This window comes from Notamacropus eugenii, chromosome 2, assembly GCF_028372415.1.
Source record: "Notamacropus eugenii isolate mMacEug1 chromosome 2, mMacEug1.pri_v2, whole genome shotgun sequence".
Classification (NCBI taxonomy): Eukaryota; Metazoa; Chordata; class Mammalia; order Diprotodontia; family Macropodidae; genus Notamacropus; species Notamacropus eugenii.
Window position 1 is genome coordinate 18,838,585 of NC_092873.1, and position 23,941 is coordinate 18,862,525.

The window sequence follows — 23,941 nt, forward strand, 5'->3', positions numbered from 1 at the left end:
TTGTCACCAGCCTAGAGTGGGGTGAGGGAGGTTTTCTGATTCTGTCCTTTGTTAGCCCTGGCTGTACTGAAATGGGCAGAGTGGGGTCTTAAGGAGAGTCCGGACCAAAATGGAAGGCTTTGGGAAGTAGAGGGGAGAGGCCACTGAGGGATGTACTGAGTGACCAAACTGGAGTCAGGTTTCAGGGGGCCATCTTATCCTGGGGGAGGCCCAGTGTTCGTGGGCCCCCTCCTCTTCCTGCAGACCTCCACCTGGAACGGCAGCAGTTGTGGGGCAGGACTTGGAAAAACAGCCTAAAGGGACAACCAAGTCCTGATCCAGAAATAGTCTTGGCAGGCTAGAAGCTCAGGCTTAATCTACAAAATGCACATCATTTGTCCCAGCTGCATTAATAGGTGTGGCTCCTGGAAATGACAGTTCCTGTGCACTTAGCCATTGAGAATGTTCTGTCCTAGGCAGCAGGGTTGAAGGCCCTGGGGAATGTCCAGAGTGGGGCATCCAGGATAGGAAAGACCTTGAGCCCGTGGCCCAGAAGGATTGGGCTGAGAGGATGTGGGGGACAGGAGCTGCCTCTTGGTATGTGGTGGGTTGGTATGGGATATGGGACGTGACCCAAGCGGTGGGGTAGTGGAGGAGGCCGCCTGCATTAGTGATCTATTGACCCCTCACTGGAGGTACAGTGGAGGTTCTACCCCCACCCCTCAGCTGTCCAGGCAGTTCTTTTTGTGTCCTTAGGGTCAGGTGGCAGAGCCTCCTAGGGTAGGGTGAGTACCTTGGCTTGGGCCACCTTGAGATTGTGTTGTTCCGTCAGTCAACCCCTTTCAAACATATTTTGGGAGATGGGGAATGTCGCAGCATAGGACACATTTAAATTGTGATCAAGGATTGAAATGCAGGGAATATAGCACTTACTTTTCAGTGTAGTGATAGTCGTAGTAAAGTCGCTGATGTTCATACAGCACCTTATGCTTACGAAGCACTTTGCCCACATACTCTCTTGGGATCCTCACAAAAGCACATGGTCCAAGGCACTCAATTAGTTTTATATGTGAGCAAATTGAGACTCGGAGAGTCTGCCTTGAGCGTAGTCTGACAGCTAATCAGTGGCAGCTTCTCCACTGGCGGCTTCTCCAAGGGCTGGGGCATCTGAGCCTTCCAGGAGTGTAGACCACATGTTCAGAGCAGACCAGAGACAGGAGAGGCAGGAATCACACAGGAGGGAAACCACTTGCAAGCCCAGCCCTCCTTCCTATGGAGGGATACTGGGATACTGAGAACATAGAGGAGAATCCACATGTCCCTTCAAAGGGCTGCTGGACAGCAGCTGCAGAAGTGCTCTGGCAAGCCATGTGGCCCTTGAGGCTTCCTGCGACCAGCTGTCCCCTCACTGATTCTCATAGCAATGGGGAAGGCCGCCTGCCCAGCCTGGGGATGTCATGCTAAATGTTCTGCTGGTGCAGTTTCCATACGCCCACCATAACAGGTTCCAACTCTATTTCAGGGCTCAAAAAGGATCCTTCGGTCTAATGAGATCCTCCTTCCAGCCAGTGGCCTGGCAGAGACAGAGCTTCAGCTGACCTTCTCCCTCCAGGTGATGGCCTTTTCTACGGCATGGACCCCACCTTGGGCTGCAGACTGGGGAAGCTCTGGGACTTTCCCAGAATAAACTTTCTAAATACTTTTTTTTTAATGCGTCAACTATATTGAAATGCAGTGATCCAAATATTTTTTAACAGGTCCCAGACTAAAGGCTCAGGGCTTTACCTTGGGCAATCCCGCATTTCCCAGAGACCACGTTGATTGAGATGGGGCTATATCCCATCCTAGGCAGGCTCTCAGGAGGTTCAACACTTCATTGGGGTAGCCTTAGTCCATTTGTTACATCAGAGCAGGCACCACCCAAGCCAGTGCAGGGGACACTCATGGTTAAGAGGCTGAGGAATGAGGCTCACCCTTCTGTTGTCATCCCAGCTCCCTTCACATTTGGAAAGAGCTTGTCTGACTTGTCACAGAACAAGGGTCCCCTCTAGATCAGGCTTCACAGGTGAACTCTGAACAGTGCTGGTCACTGGGAAGTTTTTCCTGACATCAAGCCTCAGCTTGGCTCTTTGCAACTTCCATCCCCTGGGGCCCTGTCCCCCATGGCAGTCCTCCCTGTGCTCAATGCGGCCAGTGTGCCCATCTAGGTGTCTTTGTTGCAGGCTCAGCCAAGCCTCATGTGCCATGAGCATGGGGCCCCGGCCAGTCTGCCTTGCTTTCCTCTGGATCCTCCAGCTTGTTGAGGTCTGTCTAGGAAGATGCTCAGGCCCCCCAGACTCCAAGGCCTCAGCCACCCCACATTTCATCTGTTTCTTTAGAATCAGAGGCGCATTTGTAGGATCACATTCTGAACACAGCCTTGTCTCACCAAGTCTCCCTGGAACTTCGGTGGTCACGTTTGCTTCCTTCACTCAGGGCCTCTTTCAGAGACCTGAGCATCTGAGAGCAGAGGTTTATTCTCGGCTTCTCCTTGGACTTCTGTTTCCTGTCAGTCGTCTTCCTCCACTTTACCCACTTTGGGACTCAATGAGACACAGCATAGGCAGCTCTCCCCTCCTCCCTTTTCCTTTTCCGCATAAAGCCCACTCAGCAAATAGATTTTTTGAAACAATTTTCAATGAATGCATTTTTATTTCCCTGCTCCCACCTTTGAAACCCAGCCTGCCGTTTTTAGTAGAGGAAAAAGAAAAGAAAAGCAAAAACCCTTGTAACCAGTGTACATAATCAAGCAAAATCCATCCCACATTGGCCACTCTGAAAAGGACACCTCAGGGAGGTGACAGGCAGCATCACTGGCCCTCAGACTTGGTTAGTGGGTGCACTTGTCCCTGGCCCTTAGACAAAAAGCTGCCTTACCCCCTCGTCAGCAAAATTCGCCCACCACCCTCTGTCTCTTCTTCGGTCTCACGCTGGGTGACCCTGCACCTTGTGGTACCTAAGGGTTGGTCACTTTTTTCCTTAGAAGACAAGCATTTCCTCCTCCATATGTTCAGGGAATCTGATCTCCTGGAGGTCTTTTCCTTCTGTTTGCACTTTAAAATCCTCCCCCCCCCCCCCCCCCCCGCCCCATTATCAGAGGATCTCTTCATTCTCTTTGGAGCCTCCATGGGAGTCCCTCAGGCAGGCTAGGGATCCAGAAGCCGCAGACTCAGTTGAGGCCACTGGGAGTGGGAAGAGGCTTTAGGTCCTAGAGGCAGGTGCAGCAGGGTTCTGAACAGGCTTCTCTATCAACAAGGTCTTGTTATCTCTCCCTCCTTATCAGCCTTCTCTGCTAGCTTGGAGGCCCCACACCCACTGCTCTCCTCACTTCCTCTCCTATGGCCTAGGTTCCCTGCCTCCCCCACCCGATCCCAGCACGGGATGAAGGCAGAAGTAGGTGCCCAGCCATGGTGCCTCACCCCGCCCTGCACCACCCACCTGCCCATTTACCCTCTTGGCCCTTTGCAGTACCCTCATTTCCTCAAGCGTGATGCCAACAAACTTCAGATCATGCTGCAGAGGAGAAAGCGCTACAAGAACCGCACGATCCTTGGCTACAAGACTCTGGCCGTGGGGCTGATCAACATGGCGGAGGTCAGTGGGGCCTGGCAGCCCTGACTGCCAGAGGGCAGCAGCAAGTGTAACCCATTCTCCTTCTCTGCTTCCTGTTGTATGAAGGGGAAGGTGGGAGGGTGGTGCTGATGTCACTGAGTCTCCCTTAGCACTCACAGGTCAGGGTTGGTTCTCTGTTAAATTAATGTGGTCATTCCAGTGTCGCCAGGTGAGTGGGCAGGTGCTTCCGCTCAGAGTTTGGCAGTCATGGGCTGTGTGTGGAGAATATGCCAAGAGGGGAGGTGGGGGGACCTTCTCCTGACTGCTGGCATCTCTGCACGCCTCCCCACAGGTCATGCAGCATCCCAGCGAAGGTGCTCTCGTGCTCGGCCTGCACAGTAATGTGAAGGACGTCTCTGTCCCCGTGGCGGAAATCAAGATCTACTCGCTGTCAAGCCAGCCCATTGACCAAGAAGGGATCAAGTCCAAGCTGTCTGGTAAGAGCCTCACAGAGAGCCCCCTCTTCCCAGGCTGGTCCAGAAAGACCCAGTGGGACGCTGCCATTCATAGCCCCTCCCCACAAACGCCACCTTCCCAGCAGAGACACGATGTGGTCCCTGTGGGCTCTTGGGCTATCAGCTCCAGCCTCACAGCAGCATTTACCCCCAGACCGCTCTCCTGATATCGACAACTACTCAGAAGAGGAGGAAGAGAGCTTCTCATCAGAGCAGGAGGGGAGTGATGACCCTTTGCATGGCCAGGTACGGTACTGTACCTCTTCCCAGCCTCCCACCCTCCCCCAGGCAAGGTGTCTGCAGAGGGGGCAGGGGAAGGTGACACTACTCTCCCTTTAGGACTTGTTCTATGAAGATGAGGATCTACGGAAAGTGAAGAAAACCCGGAGGAAATTGACCTCAGCCTCTGCCATCACAAGGGTGAGCAGAGAAGGCCTCCTCCCTATACCCAGTCACTGCTCTCTGGGCTTTGTCACACCCTCCATGAGCCCCCACGAGGAACAGGATAGGACTTGAGTTGTCAGTGGGTTCTGTGTGGGGTCTTGCCCTCCAGGAGCTCCCCTCTTCTCAGTTACTTAGAGCAGTTCCGTCAGCCAGTCAGCATTTAGGAAATGCCTGGGCTGGGTCTTGGGGATGCAGAGGCAGAAGTGGCCTTGCCCCTGGGACTTGCGGAGGTCAGCGTGCCAGGAGCATCTTTGGGCCTGAGTGGGAGTGGGCCAGTCTCCAGATGTTTGCCCTAAACCTTCCTGACACTCATCCAGAACAAACCTAGATGTTAAGTGTGGACACTGGACTTTTGTGCCTAGTCTTGGGAGCTGGGCAGCCACACTGTGTGGCATTGTCCTCTCCCAAGTCACTCACTCCAGGTGATCCCTGTGGTCTTCCCTCGGAATCATTGAGCTTAACCGGCTGGGGGTGGGGAAAGTCTACCCAGAGATCCTGGGTGTGACCAGGGGCATCTTGTGTGCAGCTGTGCCCTCACTGGGGTGGCAGTTTGACCCTTCGAGGGCCCCCACTTGGGCCAGCTGCTGAGCACCACAGCCTCTTCCCTGTTTGGGCCCAGAAGGTGGGAGTATGGCACAATGCCCTCCCAGTACCCTCTGACAGTACTCGCTCCCTGTGTCTTTGCAGCAACCCAACATCAAACAGAAGTTTGTGGCCCTGCTGAAGAGATTTAAAGTCTCCGATGAGGTATGCCCAAGCCCCCAACATCCTGACCACTGCCCAGTCACGTCGAGACCTGAGAGTCATAGATAAGTGAGGGCTTGGACCTCCTCAGCCAAGGACAACATCAGTAGGGTCAGTTGACCTTCTACCTCCCTGCCCCACTCTCTTGTGGAAATGCAGCAGGGAAGGCCCCCCTCCCTGCTCAGCCCATGGTTGGTCAGAGAGTACAGAAGGCTTGTTTCAATGCTGCTCACTTCCTGTGATATATCCAACTGACCCAGGATACAGTCTTTCTGACCAGCAGGTGGGCATGGGACAGGCAGCCAGGGAACTCACCAGTGGCAAGATTGAGACCTCTTGAAAGCCTGTAGGGTTTTCTTGTTCTTGGTTCTTGGGAAAGGACACCTGCATATTTTAATGCCCTCCATCCTCTGAAAGATTAGGGAGCTTCCCTGAGAATAATCAGGAATAGCCACTGACAGTTGCCTAGAGAGTAGTTACTAGCCCTCACATCCAGGGATTTATACCCAAAGGAAGAAATTACTTCAGTTTCCTCCTCTGAAATGGTTAGATGAAGTGACCTCTTGGAGAAGGAGAAGTATTGTCAGGCAAGGCTCACATACCTCGAGCTGGGGGGAGCCTCACAATGTGTCTAGTCTGACCCCTTCCTCATTTATACAGGTGAGGCCCAGAGGCCCTAAGTGTCAGGGGGCCCAATCTGCCTCGTGCCCTTTACTGCCCCTCCCCTTGTTGGCACAGGCTTTGATTCCTGGCATCTTTCCCCACAGGTGGGTTTTGGGCTGGAGCATGTGTCTCGGGAGCAGATCCGGGAAGTGGAAGAAGACTTAGATGAGCTGTATGACAGCCTGGAGATGTACAACCCCAGTGACAGCGGACCCGAGATGGAAGAGACGGAGAGTGTCCTGAGCACACCCAAGCCCAAGCTCAAGTGGGTCCCTGGTCCTCTCTCTTCCCCACTCCTCGGGCCCCGGGGACTCTCGAGGGTCTGGCAAGAGACCAGATACGCCCTACAGACCCTTGTCCTTGTTCAGCCTCCCATTGCCTTCCATTACTTTCTCTCAGACTTGGGTGTAAAATCATAGCGAGACACCAAAGTGATGCTGGCTCTTCTCCTTCTTCACAGGCCCTTCTTTGAGGGAATGTCTCAATCCAGTTCCCAGACGGAGATCGGCAGCCTCAATAGCAAAGGCAGCCTGGGAAAGGATGCCAGCAGCCCGGTGAGCAACCTGGCATATGGGTAGGGCAGCTCAGGTCACACCTCCTCATCCCTCAGGGGCCTGGGGTAGTCACAGTTACTCCCATGCTCCAGAACTTGAGAGCCTCCCTTCTTCCTATCAGAGTGTGCTTGCTGCGTTTTTGAGATTTAGCCATAACTTTCTGTGTTCAGGATGCTGTGGCATAGGCCCTGCTCTCCATCATTGAATTAACATTCTAACTGAAAGGGTGTGCATGGGAGGCAGGGGAAGTAGCGTGAGAGCACTGGGGGAGTAGGGGTAGGGGCAGGAGCTGAGCTGGACCTTTAAGAACAGAGAGGGAGCAGCTGGAGGACAGGAGAGTGTTCTGTCCAGGCAAGGGAGTAGCCTGCCAGAAGCTGGGGGTGTTTCATTTATCCAGCACTTGCTGGGTATGGGGCAGCTAGGTGGTGCAGTGGATAGAGCAGCAGTGCAGGAGTCAGGAGGACCTGAGTTCAAATCTCACCTCAAGACACTTGACACTCGCTAGCTGTGTGACCTTGGGCAAGTCACTTCACCCCAACTGCCTCATCCTGGGTCATCTCCAGTCTTCCTGATGAACATCTGGTCATGGATTCAGGTGGCTCTGGAGGAGAAGTGAAGCTGGTGACCTCCACAGACGTCCCTCACTCAACACAAAGTCAAGTGCAAGTTGTGTCATCATTTCTCTGATGGCACAGTCTTCTTTGGCAATGAAGGAGGAACGCACACACTTGCTGGGTGCTGGGTGCTGCGTCAAGCACAAAGGGGGTGTGCAGACCACTGGGGGGCCGTGTGGCCCTGTGCCCACTTATTAAGATACACCGTGGCAGTGTTTGCCTGAGTTAGTCAGAAGGGCCACTTTGCTGTCCACCTCTAGTCGGCTGCATGGGTGAATCGAAGCCTTTCCTTTCCGGGAATCTTTAATGAATGAATGAGAAAACATGTGCGTCCTTGCTGTGTGCTGAGCATCACCCGGGGAGCCTCCGCTGGCCGCAAGAGAAAGCCTTGCAGGCCTCAGTAGGGTGGCCAGCTCGGCTCCCCTTTATGTTGCTCGATGATTTTCATCACTGTTGTTTGAGTTTGTTATCACGCAGTTTAGAGTCATTGATTTACACGTGGGAATGAACAAAGAGTTTGGTCAGAAGGCATGAAGGCAGCTCTTAGTTGCATTCTCCCCAGTGGCCACCAGGTGGAGCTGCCACACTCCATATCCCCTTACCCTATGGAAACTCTGACTGCTAGTGTGTAGGGTTAGGGTCAGCAGGGGCTCCCAGACTGGCATCACACAGCCTGGTGAGGCCCACAGTGTGTTGCTGGAGGGGTGGTGCCCAAGCAGGTCTTTCTGGGCCCATCCCGGGGAGGTCGCCTGGTCAGGCAGGTTTGTCACTCCTCAGAGCTAGGGGATGAGCCCCAAGTCTGCAGTCAGACATGGGGCAGAGGGCAGCTATCTGCACTGGTGGAGGATGCCTTGACATTTGAAAGGTCATCATCCTAACAGCTAGGCCCATTGACAGCCTTGTGTGTGCACACTCGTACCTGTGTGTACACATACATGCACACGTACATGCAGAAAAGGTGACACTTTCAGAATATGGACTGAGCCCTGGCAGAGGAAGCTGGTTGGTCAGTGGGCCTCGGATGTGTCATGCCCCTGCCTCCCCTTGCTGTGTTTGCAAAGGCTGTGCTGCCAAAGCTGCATGGGCCTCAGGTCCAAGAGTAGCCCATCCTCCAAGGACCAGCAGAGCTCCAGAGGCCCCAGGGAAGCTGTGGGCATGGGGCGGGATTTTTGGCCAGAGCAACTCTTAGAGGCCCCTTTGGTCAAGGATCTCACAGCAAAATGGCAGCCCCTTGAAAGAATGGGGCAAGAAAAGGGGGCACTGGAGTAGCCAGGTGGCAAAATGAGTGGGATTTTTAGGCCCATGAAACTGTTGGCAGCTCTGCGACAGTTTGATGTCTCACCAGGTTTAAAGAAGGAAAGCTGCCTTTTTATTTGGAATGACACCTTCCAATCCAGGTTCCTATTACATGGGGAAGAATATCGAAAGAAACCAGGCCCTCAACCCTAGCCAGCCTTTTTTTCATGGTTCACTGAGACCCATGCATGTCTGATGTGGGTGGAATGCTTTGGGGTCTTACTTACTTACAAGACTAGGGCTTTGAAGTCTATAAAACAGAGCACCGAGGACCTCCGTGATCAAATAATGCCCAGGTGGGTTCTGCTCTGTCCCCGTCAGCTTTGGGCCTTCCTACTCCCTCCTGGTTCTTCTTCCTCCGCCCTCTGACTCCGAATGGATCATTGTAGCACAGAATTCTCATTGACACACAGCTGTCTGAGTGGCCAATATTTCAAGAAGTCAACCTACAGCAGCTGTGTAACACAGCAGCTTCTGTCTTGGGGCCAATCTGCTGATCTAAATGGTTTGGGCGCGGTGTTTCTGGTAAAGGCAGCAGGATGCTTTCTCACAACTGACGTTGCCTGCTCCAAAATGTAATTTTTCACGGAATGTTACTTAGTTTTAAAAAAACTTGACTGGACACATCCTTCTCCCCTCAAATTCCTCCGGTTTGGTCCCTAAATCAGAACTGTCTGAGGAGGGGGAGATGTGGCCAAATAAGTGGCAGCTCCGTGAAGGCAGAACTGGAGGTAGGAGGCCAGTTTGGAGACCATCACTGCAGTCCAAGTGCGAAGGGATGGGGGGGAGCATCTATTAAGTGCCTTCCATGTGCCCAGTACTGTGCTAAACAAAAGCTATTTCATTTGATCCTCACATCCACCTTGTGAGGAAGATGCTGTTATTACCCTCATTTTACAACTGAGGAAACTGAGGCAAACAGATGAAGTGATTCTGCCCCTGGCCACATAGCCAGGAATGTCTGAGGCTGAGTTTGAACTCAGCCCTTCTTGACTCTAGGCCTAGCGTTCTATCCACTGAGCCACCCACCTCCCTCTGATGGCCTAAACTAAATGGTAACTGACTGACAGGAAAGTGGCCCCATGGTGGAACCAGGCCTGGAGTGAGGAAGACCTGGGTTCAAATCTAGTCTCATACTTGGAAGCCGGGTAAACCTGGGCAAGTCACTTCACTTTAGTCTGCCTCAGTTTCCTCATCTATAACAGGATCTGAGCATCTTGTGAGCTAATTATTGCACAGGGCCAGGCACAGAATAGTGCTACAGAAACACTGGCTGCTGTTAGGATTTTTATTAGTAAAGGAGGATGAATTTGGAGACAGAAACAAAGGTTGGCAACTGATTGGGTGAGTGGGAATGAAGAGTCCAGGATGAGGCTGAGGTGAATCTGGGTGCCTGGAATGATGGTGGGTGGGGTTCTGAAAACACAATAGGATTGTTCAGAAAAGACCGAGGTTCTGAAGAACCTCAGCTGTTCTGATGGAAGTGTTAGGAGTTTGAGGCATAAAATGGAGTACAGGCCTTAGTCCCCTGCCTCCTCACATCTGCCCAGTCTTCCTATCCCTCCCCCACACGCAGACTCTTGGATCCAGTGCCCCCAGTGGACAAGACTCTCCCCCCAAGTCTCTGCTAAAATCCTGTTTAACCTTCTTCATTCCCTTTCCTTGATCCCTGTTTCTGTTCTGTGTCACTTGCTTTGTGTCTGCTTGTGGTTTCCCCATCATCTTGTAAACTCCTTGAGGTCAAGGACTTTTCTCCCCTTTTTGCCAGGCCTAGAGGCCTGAGGGCTACCTGAGTCTTACCTTACCTATCGCAGGTCTTCGGCTGGCCAAACCGGATAAACGTATGAGAGAAGAGACTTTCCAGAGTCGAACAAGGGTTAGGCTTTATTCAGGGTCTTGGTTACATGTGCAGGGGGAACTCTTCCTTAGGAGAGAGAGAAATCTCCCAAGGAGGCAAAGATCTTACAGTAAGAGATTGGAAGTGGGAGAATGGGAGAATGGGAGAATGGAAGAGGGGCCTTCTGTCCTCTAAGGGCCCCTCAGCGCTAAGAGCGCCTTCAGACTTTCCTGACCCTACTTAAGCTCTCCTGCTGCATAGTTTGCACCTGAATACCGTGCCTGTTAGATAACAATAGGTGTGCTCAGACCCGGGCCAATCTCCAGGGCGAGGGTGGGGATGCTCTCTCCCAGCATGTTTCCCACGGGAAGAGGCGGAAATGCACGAGATAGCCGTGTCTCACACCTCAATTCCCAGCTGTTCCCTGGGGGGCCTCATGAGAACTCTAAGGTTTAGAAGTCCTCACTTTTACCTGCCGGAGACTGTCCACATGGAACTGAGCTTACACCCCCAACACCTTTTTATGTACCCATGGGCACAAGGCCTGGCACATCGTAGCTGCTTAATAAATATTGGTTGATCGATTGATCAGAACTTAGGAGAGAGCCTGGGGCTGGATAGAAAACGGAACCCTGTGTAGGAAGGTGATAACGAAACCCCTGAGAGCTGAGAAGATAAAGTAGGAAACTAGAAGACACATAGTCCAGGCAGAACCTTGGGCTGCACCCACACTGAGCACTGGTAAGGGTTGTTGCGTTCATCCTTCGTTGCTGAAGAAGAATGTGCCTTCAGAGAAACGATGACGTGACTTGCACTTGACTTTGTTTTGAGTGAGGGAGGGCTGTGCAGGTCACCAGCTTCACTTTCTCTTCCTGAGCCATCAGGGTCCTGTGACCAGATACTCATTAGGATGACTGGAGATGGCTCCAGCACTTGTAATGGATTCCGGTGATGGAGACAGAGGAATGGTCAGAGAAGTGAGAGAACCAGGAAAGATCAGTGTCATGAGAAGCCAACGAGAGCCAAGGGTTGTCAGCACTGACAGAGGCTACAGGGTCAGGAAGGTTGAGGACAGAGAAGAGACTCAGATCTGGCAATTAGGAGATGACTACTAATGGTGGGGGTGACATCAGAAACTGAGCTGCCAAGGGTCATGGAGAGAGGAGTGGGAGCACCCAAGGGTGGCAGCTTTTCCCAGGAGTTTGGATATGAAGGATGCCAGCAAGAGGCAAAGGCAGAATCTAGGGAAGGCTTTTTCAGGAAGGGCATTGGGTGTGTCTTTAGACAGAGAGGGGTTGGACGTGATTCCAGACAGAAAGGGGGTGATGGTGAGGGCCACAAAGGAGCGCATAAGTTTGTTCTTGGACAGGAGTCGGGTCGGGGAGCTAGTGGCAGGTGATGTGATGTCCTCTCTTGAGAGGGTGGAGAATGCTGAGGAAGAGGAGATCAGGACAGCCAGGAGTGAGGTGTGCGGTGAACTAACAGGAACTGGTGGCAGCCCCTTCCTCCAGTGCCACTTACCAGCACACATGGAGGAGCATGGTCATTCAGGGCTGGGCTTTGGCAGGCCACCAGAAGCTCTGGGACAAAGGTTTGAAGAAACCAAATTAAAGGATTGTGCTGAGTTTGGACAAGTCACTCAGGGTTTGAGGTGAGGAAGGTGGGAGATTGTGGCCAGAGTCATGGAGAAAGGAATGGAGGGGGTTGAGTGGAGGAGGGTGGTGTGAGGAGTCTAAGGAAAGAGGGGATAAGAAAAGAATTCCTTGACATAGGCATTCTTGGTCACTGAAGTGCAACACTCATGGGTAATAGTGAAACCAAGGGTATGAACCCCTCTGAAGGAGTCCTGGGAGCTGGGTAGAGGCTCTGGGATGTTAGAATCTGTAACCATGTGGAAATTCCCTCACCTTAGGGCAGGACTCGGGTGGAAAGGGAAAATGTTGGGAGCAGGGTGGATGGACATGGGGGAGCAGCCCCATGGTCTGGATTGGGACAAAGTGACCTTCAGAAAAGGAGAGCTTTCTGACCAGTGATGACAGATGAAGAATGTGGAGTGACAATGGAGAGGAAGGAGGCTCCTTCCCCTTCATTGACTGGCAGGGAGGGGAGGTAAAACTAGTACTTAAAGGGTGGCCCAGGATACAGCGGTGTGCTCCCTGGTGGGAGCAGGAGAGCCAGAGGATCGGAGCAGTAGAAGAAGAAATTAGTTAATTCTGCAGTGGGCGTCCCAGAGTCATTGGAGGGGCTTGATCACTGTTGGGGAAGGAGCAGGCCTAGGAGAGGTGGGTGGGAAGGGGAGGGTCACTGGGCCCCAGAGCAACCAGGGTCTGCAGCTGTTTGGGGCAGCAGACTCACGCCTGACCAGGGAAGGGAAGATGGCATCCCTAGAAACAGCCTTCCTTGATGTCCTTTGGGATTAGAGGCCCACAAGGTGAGATTTTTAAGTTGATTCTTGACTGCATCATCACCTTGACAGCTACCGGAATGACCCACAGGTGACCCAGGGCTGGGCTTTCCCAAGGTTCACATGATGAAGGTGGCAGAGGATTGTTCTTGAGCACCTTTGAAACTGCGGTAAAACCAAAGGGAAAGGAACTTTGTTTTATAGTAACTGGTACTCGGGGCTTTACAGATGGAATTGACTGCTCTGGACAGAGTCAAAGCTACTGCTTGGATCAAAAACCCGGATGACAGTCTGACTGAGAACGACGCTCTGGTATGTGTGCATCAGAGCACTTTGGTTCACTGCGTGCCACTGTGATCGATCAATGAGAGACCCTGCCCAATAGCAAATGTTTGTTTTTGAGCTCACCAGGCTGCTCCCTGTGAGCAGTAGGGCCCTCTGGCTGCCAGACCTTCTCTCTCTCTGGTGATTCATCCCTGCCCACACTCCCTCCACCCCAAGGTCAGCCCTTCTTTCAATCCTACCCCAGCTTCCAGCTGGTGACCATGTTGTATCTCCCTTGGGGACGATCATTGTGTCTCTCCTTGAGGCATCTGACAGCAGAGAGGGCTTTGTTTGTCAACCTGCTGATGATGAGCTACAGTTTGCACCATTGCAAGGATATCCTGTCAAGACTGCCAGGCCTACTGGAAGCTTAGGGTCCTGTTGGGCAGGGTCAGTGTCCTACCCTACGTAGCGTGCCCACTCTTCTGCACAGGGTGGAGCCCTGGGTACCTCACTCACAGGGGCAAATGTGTGGGGTTATGGCCACCCTGATCTCTCAGGAACTCCTGTGTGAGCCATCGATTCATTGGGGACAAACCACACTCTCTCTCCTCCCTCTCTGTGACAGGACATCAGTGACCAGGACATGTTTGGAGATAGCACCACTCTGGTTGTGCCCGAGAAAGTGAAAACCCCCATGAAGTCTGGCAAGGTGGATCTCCAGGGTTCTGCCTCCCCCAGGTACCTGCCAGCAAGACAGCCTCAGGCCCAGTGTAACCCCTGGGAGTGGTAAGACATCATAGACACCTTCCTCTGCTCATCTCTGCAGCAAAATGGATGGCATTCACACCCCCAGGCAGAAAAGGAGTACCCCGTTGAAGGAGCGGCAGCTCTCCAAGCCTCTCAGCGAGAGGACCAACAGTTCAGACAGTGAGCGGTCTCCAGACCTTGGCCACAGCACCCAGGTAGGGTCCCTGGAGTTGAGACCTTGGGGTGCACATCCTTCCATAGTGCCCCATTGCATAGATGACACTGAGGGGCAGGAGAGGGAACAGATTTCCTCCTGTCTGTCCATCTTGCAACACTCCCAGGCCTGAGATGAGTCTGTGACTGCTTGGAAAAGACATGCGGTTGTTCTGTCTGAAGTGTTGCAAGCTTTTGGCTCTTGCCAGTGGACTAGCAAGATGGGACTGCTCCATTTAAGCACTAAGTCAGGGCCTGTTGACTGACTGAGAAGACCTTTGCCTGGGGTCAGCCCCAGGCCCCTTCCCATCAGCCGCTCTCCCAAACCCTGCCTAGGCCCTGTGTCAAACAAGTGTTTCTCTATGGTGCTGCTGCCAGGGCCTCCAGCCTGAGTCTATAAACTGAGGATTCTGAAATGGAGAACTTCCCATTTAAAAAATTGTGTCAGAAGCAGGGAGTGTCTAGAACAAAGCAGTGGGAATGGCGAAGGGCCTGGCAGGTTGCTATGGTGTGAGGGCAATGTGGAAGATAGGGGAGGGGTTGAGAGAAGGGTCCTAGAATATCTGTTTTCCAGAAGTAGTCAAGGGTTAGACTTATCCTTGGCCCAGAAGACAGAGCTCAGAGCTGGGGGGCCCATCCCAAGGAAATCTGATGAGAGGGAAACCTGGGTTTCCTCAAGAGCCAGTGTCCTTGCTTTGGGCCTTGCCAGGCCATGTTGGGGTTGGACTGAATGCCTCTGCACCCTCCTCCCCACCTGCTCCAAGATTCTCTTGGTGATGTTAGGGGGGTGCCTCAAACAGGCAACAAGCACGGTGATTCACTGGGCTGGCCCAATTTCTGTCTCCCTGCTGGTGCCAGTCTTAGAGACAAGGCTAGCCCTGTAAGCCGCCTGCAGGCCCTGTGTGGGGACTGAGATCCCTGGCTTTCCTCCCACCTACCCGGCCTGCCCTGCCTCTGCCACTGCCACTGCCACTCTGGCTTCAACTTCTCTGCCCTCCTCACAGGGCTCTCCCCATCACCTTCTTGTTTATCCCAATGCAAGTCATACTAATTAGGCGCTAGGCAGCTAGATAGCTGCAGCTACTCTCCTTCCCTCCATGCGGAGGCCTAGTGCCCAAGACTTGATTCTCCTCCTCCACCATCCCCCTTTCTGCCTTCCCTCACCCACTCTTGTTCATCCCCACGGGTCCTGGGGGAGGACCTGATAAGAGTACCTTTGCCATGTCTCTGCCTAGATCCCAAGAAAGGTGGTGTACGACCAGCTGAATCAGATCCTGGTTTCTGACGCGGCCCTCCCAGAAAATGTCATCCTCGTGAACACTGCCGACTGGCAGGGACAGGTGAGGGAGGAGGGGATGGGCAAGTCTCTCCATGGTCGCTGGTGACCTGAGCTGGGCCCCCGGGCCTCCTCACTGACCTGGATCTTGAGGAAGCCACGATTTCCCCAGGTCTAAGATGAAGATCATGGTGCCAACAATGCGAGGAATCAGATACATGAGGGTTTCATTGTGTCAAGCATGGGGCAGAGCGGGTCTCGCAGGGAGGCCCCGGGACACACTCGAGATTTCTTGGAAGCCCCTCAGGGGATAGCCCTGCCCCATACTCTTTGAGGGGCCGGTAAAGGCAGTCAGGGACCCTCGTTCCCCTGACCTGTGGCCTGTGCTGCCATTCCCAGTATGTGGCAGAGCTGCTTCAGGACCAGAGGAGGCCCGTGGTGTGCACGTGTTCCACCGTGGAAGTCCATGCTGTTCTCTCCGCCCTGCTCACCCGCATCCAGAGATAGTAAGGGCTCCAACCCCTGCATTCGAGGCCCCTCCCTACAAAAGCCCACCTGTTTGTGGCCTTTTGGATGTCCAGACAAAATTGGAGGAAGGCAGTCCACTGTCCTCTGCCTCCACCACGCTTGAGAGTGGGTGGCATGTCACTAATCCACGGGCCCCAAGTGCCATTCATTAGGACCCTCCCTGACAAGTGACACCTGCAAGGGCCAGCCCTCCCCGCCCCCTGCATGAGTGGCACCTGAGGAACCTCTTCACCATCCTCCTCCTGTTCCCTCCCCAGCTGCAACTGTAATTCCTCCATGCCAAGGCCCGTGAAGGTGGTGGCGGTGGGCGGGCAGAGCTACCTGAGCTCCATCCTCCGTTTCTTTGTCAAGGCCTTAGCCAACAAGACGTCCGACTGGCTAGGCTACATGCGCTTCCTCATCGTGCCCCTGGGTGAGTGAGGGTGGTGCTGCTGAGGGTGGGGGGCCAGGGGGACTAGAGCAGCCATCTCTCACCCTCTGCTGTAACATTTCCCTCCACCAGGTTCTCACCCTGTTGCCAAGTACATTGGCTCAGTGGACAGCAGATATAGCAGCACCTTCCTCGACCCAGCCTGGAGGGACTTATTTAGTCGCTCAGAGCCCCCAGTTTCAGGTAATCCCTCTGAGAAAGTTGGGCAGGGTGGTAGGGGAGATGTCCCCAGTGCTCTGCTCCTCCTTACCATTGGTTCATTGTCTGAGGAGCTGGCAGGGGCCGGGGGGGGGGGGGGCGGTGTCCCTGGAGTTTTCATTCCTAGATTGGACCCACAGGCAGCTAGAGGTTTCTCCTCTGAAAGCCTTGGGGATGAGCCCTGCCCAGCCCTCAGTGAGCCCTTGGGAACCAGGGGCGCAGCAGCTGCTGTGGCAAGAAAGATCTAGAGGTCATTCAGGCTCACCGCACAGGGAATTGGAGACCCCAGAGGAAGCAGTGGGCAGGGGACTGATGATGAGGAAGGTGACTGGCAGGTTGAGAAGGGTCTGGAAAATGGCCAGTTTCAACCCTCCACGCTTCTCCACAGAGCCACTGGATGTGGTTGGCCGCGTGATGCAGTATGTGAGTGGGGCTGGTGTGACACATCAGCTGCCTGTAGCAGAGGCCATGCTGACCTGCAGACACAAATTGTGAGTGCACATTGCCCCCTGCCCTCTGGAAGGTCCCCAGGAGTGCCCCCTGCTCACAACACCCTCTCCCCTTCTCTCCCAACAGCCAAGATGAAGATTCCTACCAGAAGTTTATCCCCTTCATTGGGGTGAGTCCCCCCTTCTCCACCCCTCCCCTGAGCCCTCTGGGCTTTGGGGCTCTCCTGGGGGCCCCCTAACTCCCCTGACCCTACATTATCACAGAGGGAATACTGTCCTGGCCGTGTCCCTGAGTATTTGGGGGCTGAGTGACGTGCAAAAGCTGCCAGTGTCTTTCCCTTGGGGGGAGATGGTGTGGCCTGGCCTATGGACCTCAGCTATGGGCCAAGTCAGAGCGCGTTGGAGAGGACCATTGCAGCACAGATGGCCAGGAAGCAGAGCCTCATTTTTGTGTCTTCTGATGCTTTCCCTTAAAATTAAGCTGAGTAGATGGGCGTCTCCTTCCCAGGCCCCTCCTTCCCAGGCCCCTCCCAGCTCCCCAAAGCAAGGAGGGCCTTCTCCAAAAGAGGTTGCCACCCCCTGCTGCTCCTCTGCTCTTCTACAGCTGGCAGGCAGTTCCTGCTTCTGCACACCTGGGCCTGGGGTCCTGGAGTGCTTCTCTCAGAGAGCACCTTAGCGGAAAGGCCTGATGGGGGAGCCGAGGGGGGTGGGAGGGAGCTCCCTAGGAGGGCCCAAGAGAGTCCAGAACAGAAGCCCAGAGCGCTGGCTCATTTTTGTCATGTGATGCAGCAGGTTCTCCAGGCAGCAGGACCCCATCCCTGGCCCTGCCCCCCTCCTTCTGCTTGGACTCAGGCCAGGCCCAGAAAGCCCTGGGGCATGCCATGCTTCACCTCACTGGTCTTCTCCAGACAGACTTGGATAATAAGAACAACCTGCACTGGTGGGGGTCTCAGGCCTGAACCCTGCAGTCCATCCATGTGGCCCTCCCCCACACCCCCACAGCCTTCTCTTCCTCTCAGAATTCTCTGGAGTTTTTTCTTTTTGAGGAAACAAGTCCTGGTCAGGGTCGGCTTATTCTTCTTGAGCCCCCCACCCCCGCCCCCACCAGAGCAGGCCTAGGGCCTCACTTTCTCAGCCCCACCAGCACAGCGACCGAGGAAGGAGCTAACCCTCCCTGTTGTTCCCTTCTCTTCAGGTGGTCAAAGTAGGCCTGGTGGAAGACTCCCCTCTCACCACAGGTAAGATGGGGCCTTCCTTTACCTCCCTAGGCTGGGCATGCTCTCCACTGCCAGGGGTCCTGACCTCTTCACTCCAGAAGGGTTCCCAAGGGCAGACAAGGAGATGGTCTGTGGGCTCCCTGGGGTGCAGGGAGAAGAGAGCTCTTTGGGTAGCAGGATCTCTCCCCCTTCAGGTGATGGCGATGATGCGCCTGTGGTCAGCCTCACTGTCCCCTCCACGTCCCCACCTTCCAGCTCTGGCCTGAGTCGGGATGCATCAGCCACGCCCCCTTCCTCCCCCTCCATGAGCAGCGCTCTGGCTGTGGTTGGGTAAGTGTCACGTGCCATTGACCCACTCTGCCCCCACCCCCAACCCACATGCATCTGGAGTGAACCTGGCAAGAGGGTCAAGAGGAATCAACCCCATAGCACCTTAGTAGTCTATCTCCTTGGTACAAATGAGGGTGCCCTGCTTGGCCCTCCTTCCCTGTCCTGCTTTAATATTTAAAAATGAGAACCCAGACAGGAAGGAAGACGTGAGAGGAGCCTTGGTGGCCTCTGTACCCATTATGTCTGACACCTCCTTTCAAGAAGGCATCAGCTGCTTTTCCCCTGTGGGGCTAAAATTATCCTGGTGCTCAAGGTGCCATGAAACAGAGAATGCGCAGAGGGGGAGTGCGCAGTAGGGAGCATGCAGGAGGGTGCAGTCCTAGGGTCCCCCTCCATCTCTTCTGCCTTGCTCCCCTCCATCCCTGCCTCTAAGGATCCTGGGGGTGGCTTCTGGCAGCTCCTCCTCCTCTCTGTGTAATGGTTGGCTGCACCCTTGTAGCCCCTGAAGCCAAGATTCTGGGGAGGATAAAAGGCTGCAGCAACTTTTCATTTGTCTCCCTGCCTCTCTGGGCCTCTCACCCCCCACATCTGCCAGACATTCCCCAAACCCCGAGATGACCAGGTCACTTCCATGCTCAGACATCTCTGTGGCTCCCTAGTACCTCAGCCTAGCATTGAAGCCTAACCTGCCCTGGACGTTTTCCTTCCTACCATTTGTAAAATAAGGGGCACTGAACAAGAAGACCTGGGAGGTCAGGCAGAAGCTCTGGCTCTGTGGTCAGCTGCCCCTACCCCACTCCCCAGGGTGCCTTGGTGGGAGGGGCCCCTCCTGCCTGGAGTGCTTGGCTGCTTCGAGGCACCCATGTGTACTCTCTCATACACATTCACATGCACTCAAGCTGACACATTCAAGCTGTCACATTTGTAGTCATACACGGGTGCACTCACACTCACACATAGCATCCCTTGTCCCTGAGAGGAGCATTCCCTGCTTGGTATCCTCCTACCTCACCAGCTCCCGGGGGAGCCTGGGCAGCCCAGAGAAGGGGCCAGAGCCTTCATCCCATTCCCTATCCACCCTGCCCTCAGGAGAATGGAAGCCCTCTGAGGGCAAGCCAGCTTTGTTCAGTCTCCTGGCACTGGGCAGAGTCAGTGCTTGGCAGGTGGAAGCCAGTCTAGCTTCTTCCACGTCCACTCTGCCTCCAGGAGTCCCAACAGCCCGTACGGGGATGTCATTGGCCTGCAAGTCGACTACTGGCTGGCCCACCCTGGGGAGCGGCGGCGGGAAGGTGAGAAGAGGGATGCCAGCTCCAAGAACACCCTCAAGAGTGTCTTCCGCTCGCTGCAGGTGTCCCGGCTGCCCCATGGCAACGAGACACAGCTCTCCGGTACCATGGCCATGACTGTGGTCACCAAGGAGAAGAACAAGAAAGGTGAGCAAGGGCCCATCCAAAGGCCCCTCATCAGACCCGACTCTGGGCTCCCAGACATCGATTTCCCACTTATGGTCAGAGAAGCGGAGGCCAGAGTCAGGAGAAGGGCCCCAGGGACAGGCCTGAGCTGGGCTCAGACTAGGAGGCGACCACCTGCTGGGCCTTGGATCAAGGGCCAGACTGGGGAAGCCCTGGGCCATGCTTGTTTTTGGAGAAGGTCAGACATGTAGACAGGGAAAGACCTCTCCCTGGGCTGTAGCTTGAGGCAGGGAAGGAAATAAGCCAGAAAGATTTGAGGTCTGAACCCCTCCAGGCCCCTCCTCAGAGCCTTTGTCATTGACTGGCAAGGCTAGCTTGATCGTTGGGGCACATTATGCCAGTGCCTGCCATGGGGCCTCTGGTCCCTGCCCCCTCCTCTCAGGTTCTGGGCCCTTTGAGGTGAGAAACAAAGCAGGTGAGCCATGCTGGGGTGGTCAGCCTGGGGGGTGGCGCTAGGCTCTGACCCAGAGCTTGCCTGGAGGGGGGGAAGGAGGCTGGGCCCACCCTGGCCAGGATCCCTGCCTTTGTTTCTCTCCTTCCTGGCTGCCCTACCCATCTCTGGGGCTTAATTAACACCCACACAGGCTCCTGGGTGACAGAGACCTTTCACTTGATGTGGACAAACTGCTGCCCTCCATCTCTGCCTAGGGGAACTTGGGCATTGGAGGAAAGCAAGGTGGGGGGTTCACTGTGCCAGTGGCCTTGATGGGTGGCATGCTTTACAGTGCCCACCATCTTCCTGAGCAAGAAGCCTCGAGAGAAGGAGGTGGACTCCAAGAGCCAAGTCATCGAGGGCATCAGCCGCCTCATCTGCTCAGCCAAGCAACAGCAGACCATGTTGAGAGGTGAGGAGGATTGGGGTGGGGGGGGTCAGGGAGGAGCTGAGGGGGAGGGGTCCCATGGCCCCCGAGTGCCCATGATCCTTGATTCCCATGACCCCCCCCAACCCCCGAATGCCCCTGGCCCTCACTTGTCTCCTCCCTTCAGTGTCCATTGACGGCGTGGAGTGGAGCGACATCAAGTTCTTCCAGCTGGCCGCCCAGTGGCCCACCCATGTCAAGCACTTCCCCGTGGGCCTGTTCAGTGGCAACAAACCCACCTGACTGCCCCTTCTCCGGGCCTTCGTGTCATCTGCTGGTCTGGGGCACCTTCTGGGGGGGACACCAGCAGGCCTGGGGCCTGAGGGTGCCCTTTCTTTGCACTGGGGTCTACCTCTCCCCTTGCCCACTTCTGAGGGACACTGCCCCCCATCCTCCCCACTTGGGCCCTGAGCCCATCCATCACTGGAATTTAAGCAAACTCTTCCAAGGGGGCCCAGCTCCTGGAGCCTGAATCCACCCAAGGAGCAAACCATTCCTGGCCCTTGTCTGGTTAGTTACCAGCCTCTCTGCATTTAAGGCCACTGTCTCCCAAAGTTCCTTGTCCCCCTCCTTTCTGGCTACAGTGCCCCCTGGGTACCCAGCCATTTGTCAGGAATTAGTTCCCTGCCCTCCCATCCCCACAAACGTCATCTCTGCCTCAAATCAACTTGGCTTTCCCAAAGGAGACAGAAGGCTCAACCTGAGCCCACCTAGATAGAGGCAGGCAGGGCAGCCACACCTCTGTGTCCTGCCCACCCCGGCCCTGCCCAGTGCCCCCAGTGTCCCCAGTGTGTCCGTGTCAATGTTGTGTGTATGTCCTTGAGAGCTCATTGGCTTTTCTGTTCTCCAACACCCTGCCCTTGCCCACTGTAACCCCCATGCACTCCAGGCCCTGTGCCCTCTGGTTTCTCCAGTCCCAACACTCCTCCTGCCCGCCTCAAAGCCTTGTCCTGCCTCTTCCAGGCTCTTGGCCCCAGCACACCCACCTAGCTGTCTGTCTTCCCCCCTCCTCCCTCTGTGAGCCCCCTGCCCTAAGGAGCAGCCTCCCTGATGGAACCCTCCCCTCCAGCCGCCTCTGCCTTCTGGACGCAGGTGTCTGAGCTCTAGCTTCCTTCTCCCCCCACCCCAACTTTGGGGGGATTTTAATCCTGGGGTGGGCTACAGCAGTCAGCCCTCCAGTGTTCTGTCCACTGAGAGCCTCTTCCCTATCCCCAACGTCGTCCCTAGCCAACAAATGTGGACAGAACTTTGTTCTGAAAGACTCCATCCTGGTTCAACCCTCCTGTCCTGTCCCTCAGTCCTGCTGTCCAAAGCACCGTGCCTGGGCTCAGCTATCTCCGTCAGGGCCATGGGTGTGGGGGAAGTTGCTGTTGGATTTTTCATTCAATAAACTGGTGATTTCTTACCAGCCGCCTGGGATTGTTTATGTCTCTACTGCCACCTTAGGTGAAAGGCAAAAGGTTGACTTCCTTATTTCAGGGGAGGGATGGCTGCTTCTCTGCCAGACCCCAAGTGCTGCTGCCCTGACAGCCACTCTTGTTCCAGATCCACCTACCAGAGTAGGGCCGGCACCACGTTTGGGCCCATGAGCAGCGACTTCAGGAACTCTGGGGAGGGGCCGCTGTCTGTCTTCTGTCCCCTTCCCCCTCAGGAATGTCTGGAGGGCCCAGAGCCAAGGCAGAGACTACAGTTAATGCTTCCAGGGTCCACTTCTTCCAAGGATATCCCCTGCCCCACCTCTGGGGAGGCCTGGGTGCAACGAAGGTTCAGAGGAGCAGCTCTGTAGACCCCAGGGGTGGAGGAGGAGATGAGGGGGCCAGGAAAATGGTTATCTTCCCAGGGCCTGGTCCTGGAGCTGAGGGCGAAGGGAGAGCAGGGTCCCTGCGGCACTGAGGCCAGTCCAATGTCAAGGGCCAGGGCAGGGAAGCCTGTAGGTGAGCTCCGTTCTTTTCTCAACGCAATCCAGTCTGACCCTGAGGCCCTGTCTTGCCCCATAATCCAGCTGGGTCCTCTGAACTTCCCTAGCGTCTAGTTGAGTGAGGAGAATGGAGTTCCCTTTTTCCCCAGCCTCTCTCTGGCCCCTTCCCTGCAACACTGGATTTCAGGGTCCCAACATATTCAGTGATCTCCACCTATTTCTAATTTTTTCCTTACTTAATAGTATTTTATTTTTTCCAATTGCATGTAAAGATAGTTTTCAGTATTCTCTTCCATTAGATTTTGAGTTCCAAATTTTTTCTCCATCCCTTCCTCCCCTCCCCAAGATAGTATGCAATCTGATGATAAAGGCTATACTTGTACAGTCGTAGTAAACGTATTTCCATATTAGTCATGTTGTAAAGAAGAATCAGAACCAAAGGGAAAAGCCACAAAAAAGAGAGAAAAGTTATCTGATTTGATCTGCATCCAGACTTCCCAGTTCCTCCTCCGGAGGTGGATGCACTTTCCATCATGAGCCTTTGAAGTTGTCTTGGACCCTTGCATTGCTGAGAAAAGCCAAATCATCATACAGTGTTGCTGCTGCTGAGTATGTTCTCCCGGTTCTGCTCACTTCACTGGGCCTCAGTTCATGTAACTCCTTCCAGACTCCACCCCATTTCTAATGGGACCCACATGGAAACCAGAACTCTGGCCCTTTAAAGAAAGGAGGACCATGTATATTGTCAGGGATTCCCCTCAAACGTAGAGCTAGGTAATGTCTTTACACATATGTACTTGGAGTTCAGAGGAGGGCAAAGATAGCTGAACCCCTAAACTGCTCAGGGAAGAGCTCAGCATGACCCGGGACTCCACAGCTCCCATCTCTGGCCAAGTCACTTAGCCCACAGATGAATGCATGCATGAATGATCATTTAATAAGCATTTCCTTAGTGTACAGTAACAAAGCAGATAATCCTACATCTTCATTTCCATCAATAAATCCATCTTGGGTCAATATTGAACCACTTGACATGCTGGAAACAAGACATGTTTTGGAAGGACTTCCTGCCCATCAATGTCAGTCGGTAGCTGGTGTCCGGGGCAAGAATAATAATAACTAGAATTTATATAGGGCTTGCTATGTGCCCAGGATCGTGCTAACTGCTTTACGTTGATTGACTCGCTTGGTCCTCACAACCACGTTGGGGGAGAGGTGCCATTATTATCCCACAGGGATAATATCCCTTCACCCTACCCAACGATTGGGCTCTTCCATTCCTATTCCCCCTCCAACCTCCCTGGGAGCTGGCACAAAGACAGCCCAGCAGCCAGGGCAGTGTAGATAACTTCTGCAAATACTTTGGGGTGATGCTGTTTCAGGGCTCTTTACCTC

General features: G+C 54.3%; 1 protein-coding gene across 3 annotated transcripts in view; it reads left to right on the forward strand.

The window, feature by feature from the left end:
• The window catches only part of PACS1 (phosphofurin acidic cluster sorting protein 1), a 90,421-nt gene extending 68,385 nt beyond the window's left edge, over positions 1-22,036 (forward strand). For all 3 annotated transcript variants that reach the window (XM_072639156.1, XM_072639158.1, XM_072639157.1), the window contains exons 3-24: positions 1,502-1,591; positions 3,487-3,612; positions 3,923-4,067; positions 4,240-4,331; positions 4,425-4,505; positions 5,217-5,276; positions 6,041-6,201; positions 6,397-6,490; positions 12,870-12,953; positions 13,534-13,646; positions 13,735-13,870; positions 15,104-15,208; positions 15,544-15,650; positions 15,930-16,084; positions 16,175-16,285; positions 16,689-16,791; positions 16,877-16,919; positions 17,945-17,987; positions 18,161-18,296; positions 19,503-19,729; positions 20,494-20,613; positions 20,756-22,036. In XM_072639156.1, coding sequence (XP_072495257.1) covers positions 1,502-1,591; positions 3,487-3,612; positions 3,923-4,067; positions 4,240-4,331; positions 4,425-4,505; positions 5,217-5,276; positions 6,041-6,201; positions 6,397-6,490; positions 12,870-12,953; positions 13,534-13,646; positions 13,735-13,870; positions 15,104-15,208; positions 15,544-15,650; positions 15,930-16,084; positions 16,175-16,285; positions 16,689-16,791; positions 16,877-16,919; positions 17,945-17,987; positions 18,161-18,296; positions 19,503-19,729; positions 20,494-20,613; positions 20,756-20,871 — 2,448 coding nt within the window. In that variant the 3' untranslated portion in view covers positions 20,872-22,036. The remainder of the gene's footprint in view (positions 1-1,501; positions 1,592-3,486; positions 3,613-3,922; positions 4,068-4,239; positions 4,332-4,424; positions 4,506-5,216; positions 5,277-6,040; positions 6,202-6,396; positions 6,491-12,869; positions 12,954-13,533; positions 13,647-13,734; positions 13,871-15,103; positions 15,209-15,543; positions 15,651-15,929; positions 16,085-16,174; positions 16,286-16,688; positions 16,792-16,876; positions 16,920-17,944; positions 17,988-18,160; positions 18,297-19,502; positions 19,730-20,493; positions 20,614-20,755) is intronic.
• The last annotated feature ends 1,905 nt before the right edge of the window (positions 22,037-23,941 follow it).